This window comes from Aquarana catesbeiana, linkage group LG04 (genome assembly GCF_042186555.1).
Source record: "Aquarana catesbeiana isolate 2022-GZ linkage group LG04, ASM4218655v1, whole genome shotgun sequence".
Lineage (NCBI taxonomy): Eukaryota > Metazoa > Chordata > Amphibia > Anura > Ranidae > Aquarana > Aquarana catesbeiana.
The window spans coordinates 10,856,914-10,867,600 of NC_133327.1; the positions used below are offsets into that span (position 1 = coordinate 10,856,914).

At 33.4% G+C, this 10,687-nt stretch overlaps 1 protein-coding gene across 1 annotated transcript; it reads left to right on the forward strand.

Annotated features, from left to right (window-relative positions):
• Nucleotides 1-1,597: 1,597 nt before the first annotated feature.
• SOX7 (SRY-box transcription factor 7) lies at nucleotides 1,598-9,390 on the forward strand. Its single transcript, XM_073624826.1, has 2 exons — nucleotides 1,598-1,954; nucleotides 7,711-9,390. Exons 1-2 carry the CDS (start codon nucleotides 1,726-1,728, stop codon nucleotides 8,568-8,570), a joined length of 1,089 nt encoding a protein of 362 aa, XP_073480927.1. The 5' UTR covers nucleotides 1,598-1,725; the 3' UTR covers nucleotides 8,571-9,390.
• The last annotated feature ends 1,297 nt before the right edge of the window (nucleotides 9,391-10,687 follow it).

Below are 10,687 nucleotides of genomic sequence, written 5' to 3' on the forward strand. Positions count from 1 at the left end.
AAACGAGCAGAAGCTCTGCTGACTTTTATCATCCAATCATGCAAGCAAAAAAATGAATTTTTTTAGTTTTTTTCCTTGCATGTGATTAGATATTCTTTGCAAAGTAAAGATTTACCTCTTTAACTAAGCGCTGGAGCAACTGCACTTTGCAAAGTGCACAGTCTATTTGCCTTTAGTAAATCAACTCCTAGGTGTTTATGGGACTCTATGTATATATGGGATAAATTACTGCGCTACCAATATATATGGGACCCTAGGGGTATATAAGACCCTTAGTGAATTTGAGATCCTTGGTGCATATGAGACCCTTAGTGTATATGGTGTATATGAGACTCTTGGGTATATAGGTCCCCTAGTGTTTATGAGACCTCTGGTGACCCTCGGTGTATATGAGTTCCTAGGTGTATATGGGACCCTCTGTATATATGAGTTTCTTGGCATATATGGGACTCTAGGTGTATATGTGACCCTAATGTATATAGGACCTTTGGTGTATATGGGTTCCTTGGTGTATATGGGACCCTCAGGATATATGAGACCATCTGTGTATATGATGCCCTTGATTTATATGTGACTCTTGTTGTATATAGGACCGTTGGTATACATGAGACCCTCAGTGTATATGGGACCCTTGATGTATATGAGTTCCTTGGTGTATAAGATACCCCTGGTGTATATGGAACCCTTAGTGTTTAGAAGATCCCAGGTATGTATGGGACTCTTAATGTATTTGAGTCCCTTGGTGTTTAAAAGACCCCTGGTATATATGGAACCCTTATGCCCCGTACACACGGTCGGATTTTCCGACAGAAAATGTTCGATGGGAGCTTGTTGTCGGAAATTCCGACCGCGTGTAGGCTCCATCGGACATTTTCCATCGGAATTTCCGTCACACAAAATTTGAGATCTGGATCTCAAATTTTCTGACAACAAAATACGTTGTCGTAAGTTCCGATCGTGTGTACACAAGTTCCACGCATGCTCGGAATCAAGCAGAAGAGGTGCACTGGCTATTGAACTTCATTTTTCTTGGCTCCTCGTTCGTGTTGTACGTCACTGCGTTCTTGACGGTCGGAATTTCCGACAAGATTTGTGTGGCCGTGTGTATGCAAGACTAGTTTGAGCCAACATCCGTTGGAAAAAATGCACGGATTTTGTTGTCGGAATGTCCGATCGTGTGTACACGGCATTAGTGTTTATAAGATTCCAGGTGGGACCCTTGGTGCATATAGAACCCTTGCTGCACATAAGAACCTTAGAGTATGGTACCCTTGATGCATATGAGTTCTTTGGCGTATAAGAGACCCATGGTGTATATAAGACCCTTAGTGTTTATAAGATCTCTGGTGTATATGGGACCCTTGGTGTATATGGAACCCTTGATGTATATGGAACCCTTGGTGTATATAGGACAGGTTGTAGGAAGTAAAGCATGCCAGTGTATAGTAGAGTGTGTTGACTGAAACACATTTTCTTGGTGTTGGAGGAGCAGTTACAGCCTGGGGCTGGAGGTAAGGTTGTGTCATATTTTTTTTTTTTTTTTCACAGCTCTTGGGAGGAGCTGACTTTTACTCATTGGAGGAAACGTGTTCTCAAGAGCTGATAAATGACCCGGGCTGCCAGGAACTGTCTGCACACTCTTTAAGGAGTGCCTGGGAGAGTCAGAAGCGACCAGGAAGGAGCAGCTCACATCACTCTACCAGACCTGACACTCAGCAAGGAGCTATGACTGCACTCATGGGTTCCTACTCATGGTCGGAAGGCTTGGACTGCTCTACCATGGATGGAGACCTCTCAGATGGACTGTCCCCCCATAGGTCCCCCCGGGAGAAAGGCTCAGAGACCCGGATCAGGAGACCCATGAATGCCTTCATGGTTTGGGCAAAGGACGAGAGGAAGAGGCTGGCGGTGCAGAACCCCGACCTCCACAATGCGGAGCTCAGCAAGATGCTGGGTAAGATATGGGGGGCCACTGGTGGACCTCGTCTACTGGACCTCAACTGCTGGAGTATCCTCTATGATACTGGTCCACTGATTGTCACTTCATACATCTACCTACCTCTACCTCTTCTTCTAAGTACTATTAACCATAGAACATTCTATCTATCTATCTATCTATCTATCTATCTATCTATCTATCTATCTATCTATCTATCTATCACAGTCTATTTTAATTATATGCATGCTACTTCTTCTAAAAATAAATAAATACAAAAGAATAATAATACTATTAATAGTAGTAGTAGCAGTAGTAGTAGTAGTAGTAGTAGTAGTAGTAGTAGTGGATAATTCTCTTGTATACACAATTCTAACGATCTACCTATTACAAAATCTACACATTTTAATTTAATGTCTGCATCTAGCTACCACTGTCTCTTCTTCTAAGTATTATTAATTATAGATAATTCTCTTAGCCTATCTATCTAGCTACCTATCTGTCTATCTATCTATCTATCTATCTATCTATCTATCTATCTATCTATCTATCTATCTATCTATCTATCTATTTTAATTTCCTTTCTGCAATAATTATAAATAATTCTCTCAGCCTATCTATCTATCTATCTATCTATCTATCTATCTATCTATCTATCTACTAACCTATCTTTATATGTAATCTATATGTTTTAATTTTCTTTCCATCAACATCTCTCCCTTTAGAATTATTCTAAATAAATCTAGACAGTAATCAGGGTCTGACTTACGAAAGGAGTTGAGAATGTTCACTTCAAGTATCCAGTCATGTAAAGTTCCTGTATATTTATTTTTTTATTTTCACATTATTAATAATTAAAACGACTATTTTTTATATTTTATTGAACATTCTCAACCCATTTGTGAACAAAGCATTATCTATCTATCTATTATAAAATCTATCTATAGATTTTGTTTTTCTTTCTGCATCCACCTACCTCTCTCTCTTCTTTTAAGTATTAATAATTATAGATAACCCTCTCAGTCTATCTATCTATCTATCTATCTATCTATCTATCTATCTATCTATCTATCTATCATTATATCATTATATCCATCCTCTGTCTCTCTATCTTTCTCGTTATATATATTAATTCAGAAATGTACACATTATTCTATGACTATTTCTTGAGCAAATCTATTAATATCAAAACTATAAAAGTTTGCTAAAGTCTATCTATCTATCTATCTATCTATCTATCTATCTATCTATCTATCTATCTATCTATCTAGTATTTTCTTTGTATATAGGAAAGAGAGGGGTGATTTCACCAAAACTTTTATTATTAGCAATTAATAATATTCTATCTATCTATCTATCTATCTATCTATCTATCTATCTATCTATCTATCTATTTTAATTTCCTTTCCACATATACCCACATCTTTCTTCTCCTAAGTATTAATAATTACAGATAATCCTCTCATGCTTTCTCTTTATATCCACAAATGTTTATTCTTGATCATGGTTGCATTCACTAAATCAAAATGTATCCACATCGACTTAACAGAGTTTGTCAAGTTGTGACAGGAGAGGAATACATAAAAATGAAGCACACCTGAAATAGGAAACGAGACAAAGCAGATAGATAGTTTTGCTTCCCATTGCACCTTAAGGGTTAATTCTCTAAAACGCTGCATGTTGATTGGTTGCTTCTATGGATCCCTGACAACAATCCTACAGGAAGAGGATTTTTTTTTAGAAGTTTCCTTGTTGTTAGCATGTGATCATATAGGAGGACCCAGGAGGGCAGTGCAGAAAGTGTGCCTACAGAAATCCTGGGCTTCATGAGAACTACAAGTCCCAGCATGCTGTCACAGCCCTGTAGTTCCCCTATAACACAAGTGGTAAATAAACTTTTCTATAACATGCTGTCTGGGTCTCATTCCCTGATTCTGGATTTATTATTCCTGTATTTATAGGGATCTGCTAAATATTACAGTATTAAAAAAACTGTAAAAATTACAGTATTAAAAAAAACTGCACCCACAGGGGGATTTATTCACAGGGGCACCTCTACAGATTGTAAATTCAATTAGGAATGACAGATATGGCAAACACTAAATAATGTGGATGGGGGATTTATTTTTTTTACTACATTTTCCCCTTCTAACAGAAGAAGTGAGACAGGGGGGGCATTCGACAAACATAGGGGTACAAGACATACATAGGTGACAGAGGGGGACAACTGGCTGCAATGAAGAGCACATGGAGGAAGGTAGAGAAAAGAAAAGAAGAAAAAGCTGTATGAAGGAGATTACAGGGATGAATGGTATGCCTGGGACTGTCTGCTCTCTCTGTGGGCTCTGCTAGTCTTTGCAGGGATTAGTAGGGATCATGGAGGGTGCAGTCAGGGATTTGTACACTTGTTTGTGAAGTTCTGACTGAACTCTGGGAAGAGAGAGAGAGGAAGCTGACTGATTGCAGACACCAGGGCCACATTGCCTCTTATCAGCCTGCTGGACTGCTCCGGAAATGGTTCAAATCTATGAGCTACAGGGCCACTCCACAGAAGCTATAGAGCAAAAACAACAACAATAAAAATCTGCAATTTAGTAACAACAGTGAAAAAAAAAACCTCAACAGAAGAAATAATAATAGCATCAATAGTGAAAACAATAACTCCACAAAAGTAGTAGTAAGAGTAAAAAATAAAGAATAATGGTAATATAGCAACAACAGTGAATAACAATAAAAAAAAACTCCATAGAAGAAATAATAATATTAATAATAATAGCCTCAACAATAAAAAAATAACTTTATAAGTAGTAGTAGTAGTAGTAGTAGTAGTAGTAGTAGTAGTAGTAGTAATAATAATAATAATAGTAATAGCCTCAACAGTGAAAAAAGTAGTAGTAAAAGTAAAAAATAAATAATAATGGCAATATAGCAACAACAGTGAATAATAAAAAAAAAACTCCATAGAAGAAATAATAATATTAATACTAATAATAGCCACAACAGTGAAAAAATAACTCCAGAAAAGTAGAAATAAAAAAAAAGAATATATTATAACATTATTAATAACAGCCTCAACAATAAAAAACTTTATAAGTAGTAGTAGTAGTAGTAATAATAATAATAGTTAATAATAGCCTCAACAGTGAAAAAATAACTCCAGAAAAGTAGTAGTAAAAGTAAAAAATAAATAATAATGGCAATATAGCAACAACAGTGAATAATAAAAACTCCACAGAAGAAATAATAATATTAATACTAATAATAGCCACAACAGTGAAAAAATAACTCCAGAAAAGTAGAAATAAAAAAAAAATAGAATATATTATAATATTATTAATAACAGCCTCAACAATAAAAAAAACTTTATAAGTAGTAGTAGTAGTTATAGTAGTAGTAGTAGTAGTAGTAATAATAATAGTTAATAATAGCCTCAATAGTGAAAAAATAACTCCAGAAAAGTTGTAGTAAAAGTAAAAAATAAATAATAATGGTAATATAGCAACAACAGTGAATACAAAAACAAAAACTCCATAGAAGAAATAATAATATTAATAATAATAATAGCCACAACAGTGAAAAAATAACTCCGGAAAAGTAGAAGTAAAAAAAAAAAAAAATAGAATAAACTATAACATTAATAATAATAGCCTCAACAATGAAATAATAACTTTATAAGTAGTAGTATTAGTAGTAATCATAATAATAATAATAATAGCCTTAACTGTGAAAAAATAACTCCAGAAAAGTAGTAGTAAATGTAAAAAATAAATAATAATAGTAATATAGCAACAACAGTAAATAAAAAAGCCCCCCATAGAAGAAACAATAATAATAATAATAGTGAAAGAATAGAAAAAATTATAACATTAATAATAGCCTCAACAGTGAAAAATTACTTTATAAGTAGCAGTAGTAATAATAATAATAATAGCCTCAACAGTGAAAAAATAACTCCAGAAAAGTATTAGTAAAAAAAACAAATAACAATAATAATAGTACTATAATGAATAAAAAAACTCCATAGAATAAATGATAATAACATTACTAATAATAATCATCAACAGTGAAAAAAAATATTCCGCAAAAGTAATATTTTTTTTTCTTCCAATTCACAAAAGTAAAATTAAAATACTACTACTACTACTACTAATAACAACAATAATAATAATAGAAATAACCAATCATAAGGAACTTCAGTGCAGAAATAATAATAATAACCACTGCAGTAAATAAAGAACTTCAGTGCAGAAATAATAATAATAACACCAATAATAATAGCCACTACAGTAAATAAAGAAGTTCAGTGCAGAAATAACAATAATAACGAGAAAATAATATTAGCAAAAACTAATAAATAATGAAGTTCAGTGCAGAAATAATAATATTATTGTTATTTCTTATATATGACATGAGGCTGATTTACCAAATAATTTGTGTAAATATTCAGTTCAATTATCCAATCATGTGAAAGGCAAGTTCCTGTTTACTATGAACACCCAATCATGTGCAGATAAAATTCGCTTCCTGGTCAACAACTGCTGAGATATTGAGGCCGATTTACTAAAGGAGCTGGTAAACGAATGCACAAGATCGTGGGGATTTTTATTTCCATTATCCAATCTTGTAAAAAGCACATTTTCGTTTTCTTTGAAAACACAATTATGTGCAAACACTTTTTACATGATTGGATCATTGAAGTAAATATTTACACATTTTTATGAGAAAAGATTCTCAATTTGTTTAGTAAATCAGCCTCTGTGTGTCTGTGTTGTTTATCTATCTATCTATCTATCTATCTATCTATCTATCTATCTATCTATCTATCTATCTATCTATCTATCTATCTATCTATCTATCTATCTATCTATTTATTTATCTATCTCTGTCTTCTATCTGTCTATCTATGTATTTTGTCTATCTGTCTATTTATTTATCTATCTAACTATGCCTATCTAGTATTTTATATTGTTATGTATCTTTCTAATAAAATCTAGGTTTAAAAAAGAACATCATAGCTGTATCATAATCGGATCTATCTACGATCTCGTTATAGTCTTTTGAATCTGTGTGTACCAACATTAAAAAATCGTCATTATTTAAAATTTAAAATAAAAAAAAAGTCGATTTGTTGAATATATATAAATAAATAAATATATAAATATAAAATAAAAAATATTAAAAAAAAATCGTTTCGGAAATCAACAAAATTCTTGCACTGCACCTAATTAAAATGATTTTGTAAACACCATATAACAAAAAAATATGAAAAACAATTCGAGGATACAACAGGCTCAGATATTAATTGCTTTGACCTGCAGAAAGCTACATGTTAATTTATTGCTCGATGTGCAATAACCTCATGTAAGGTGTGCAAAAGGTTGGCTGGATCATTTGTAGAGTCACAATTTGACAATTTGGGAGATATTCTTGCGACCCATCAGCTAACAAATGTTTTTTATTATTATTATTATTATTATTATTATTATTATTATTATTATTAATAATAATAATAATAATAGTAGGAGTATGGTTATTATTATTATTATTATTATTACTATCGGTGCTATTATGATTAAAAAAAAACTATTTATAAATGACACCCTATGAAAATATTTTGTCATGGGGGGGTTCAGGAAAGCTTTGTATCTCCGTGGTCGTTTGCTAAAAATACATGTTTCCTATGACCTGACACCTGGGCTGTTGATCTGTACATCCTCCATGCTACATCCTGAATTTTAATGACTGTTTTTTTTTGTGTCCTGTTTGATGTGCAGGAAAATCCTGGAAGGCCTTGTCTGCACCCCAGAAGAAGCCCTATGTGGAGGAAGCTGAGAGGCTGAGAGTCCAGCACATGCAGGACTACCCCAACTACAAGTACAGACCCAGAAGGAAGAAGCAGATCAAGAGGATCTGTAAGAGGGTGGACACTGGCTTTCTGCTCAGCACCCTCTCCAGGGACCAGAACTCTGTGCCGGACAGCAGAAGCTGCAGGACAACTGGGGATAAGGATGACAGCGGGGTCTACTCTTCTGCATCAGCTCTGCAGGATATCAGAAGTTATAGGGAGTCCCAGAATGGAGTTAGCAAACATGAACAGACCTACCCCTATGGCCTCCCAACCCCACCAGAGATGTCCCCTTTGGAGGTCATTGACCAAGAGCAGAGCTTCTACCCTTCATCGTGCCCTGAGGACCACCACCCTCACCTGAATGCCACCAGCTACCCACCTGAGTACTCCAGAAGCCCCATCCTTTGCAGTCACCTGAGCCAAATGCCTGGACCACAAATGATCCCCTCCAACTGTCCCCCAGGCTACTTCAGCCCCAGCTACCCTTCTATACACCATCATAGCTACCAGATTCATGGTCACCTTGGCCAGCTGTCCCCCCCACCCGATCACCCCCACTACGAGAGCATTGAGCACATCAGTCAGGCTGAACTTCTGGAGGACATGGACAGGAATGAGTTTGACCAATACCTAAACACGTCCATAGTGGAGCCCAGTGAAATGACAGTGAGCGCCCATGTCCAGGTGTCCCAGTCTGTGGACCTACAGCCACCCCAAGAGACCAGCCTTATATCTGTGCTGGCAGATGCCACTGCGACCTATTACAACAGCTATAGCGTCTCCTAGAAGCACTAGGAGAAGGACTTTGCATGGACTGACAGTATTAAATGGCTGTAGACTAAGCTAAGGACACTTACTGTACCTCTCAGGGTTGTCATACCAAGATGAGACCTTCACACCAAGATGAGACCTTCTCAATGCAGCTAAGTGACTCTCCTCACTACTGACACACTGGGGTCCTATGGTTTTGTGGAACCTATATGTGAAGGGAAATCCTGTACATAAAGATTATTGTATGCTTATATCTGGACATAAAAATAATTAGTCAAAAAATATCTAGTTCTGAGGAGTAAGATACCTCCATCTCTGGCTAGCTATGGTATCTGAGGAGGCTTTTGTAGGAACCTAGATAGAATGCCTATCCATACTGTACAGTAAGGAGATACGCAAAGGAGACATTTATTGTCCTTATAACATTTTATTTTATGTCTCATTCAACAGATACAAAAATGTTTTTTTTCTCCAGTTCAAGGAATTAAAAATTGTGATATAAAATGTATCAGCACTCTTTTTTTTTTGTATGTTACTTTTTTTGTTGTCATTGAATAAAGAATGAACTTGCTTTCTGAATAATGTAGCCTAATTAACCCTATCGTCGCTGTCTGAATTATGGGAACTCTGTAGTTCTGAGGGTAGTGGAGATGGCCTGCGATCCATGGGGGGGAATGCATTTAGTAAATTGACACAAAGAAAAAAAAACACACTTGGTTAAGTATTTTGACTTGTATTTTGACTGATGTACATAGGAGTTTACTTAAATATTTAATTTAATTTTCGAATGCTTTTTTTTTTGTATAATAAAATACACAGAGAACGTTCAATCCAACATGGCTTTGTTTGTGTTTTAGAATTAAACGGTATGACGTCACTGGGTAGTAAATTAACAGTGTTAATAATAAATACATCGTTTGCAACAAAATATTTAGGTTGGAATGTACATAACAGACAGACAGAAATAGCTAGAATTACATTAACAATTATGTGCATGTGATACAAAGTATTTATATATACTGTACAATTAAATACAAACACACATACACATATTTGTTATATATATATATATATATATATATATATATATATATATATATATATATATATATATATATATATATATATATATACTATATCTATGTAGTAGAAACATAGTAGATCGATGAAAGAAAACAAAAGAAAAACTGTTCTATTTTTTAAATTTTTATTTATTTTTTTTTTTATTTTAACTTTCTTTTTCTAACACACACATATTTATCTAACTTATATACAGAATATATATCTCATTCTTATTCCGCTATACAGACACACAGATATTTACCTTAATCATAAACTATCTTTGTAAACACACAACAGTATATTGTATACATATATTTGTGTCGTTTATCTATTCCTGTATACATACATACATACATACACCCCCCCCCCCAATCTAATTATGTGTGTGTGAATGGTTTATGTATCTCTGTATACAAACGGACAAATATTTATTTCCACACACATATTTAAGTAGAGAGAGAGAGAGAGAGGGAGAGAGAGAGAGAGAGAGAGAGAAAATAATAGATAGATAGCGAGAAAGTAATACACACACACACACACATATATATATATATATATATTATATATATATATATATATATATATATATATATATATATATATATATATGTATATATCTATAGATATAGATCTATCTATAGATATATATATCTATAGATATATATCTATATATAGATAGATATATATAGATAGATATACACACACACACATATAGAGAGGAGAGAGAATAATATATATATATATATATATATACTATATATATATATATATATATATATATATATATATATAATATATATATATATATATCAATCATATTTTTATTCTATATCTCTTTATGAAAAACACACAACTATATATCATATATATGTGAACGGTTTATGTATCATATATATATATATATATATATATATATATATATATATATATATATATGAATGAGATAATACATTGTAATTATAATATTATTGTAACACATTTTGTCCAATATTGTTATTATAAGATTATTCTCTCTCTCTCTCTGTCTATTTAGATAGATAGATAGATAGATAGATAGATAGATAGATAGA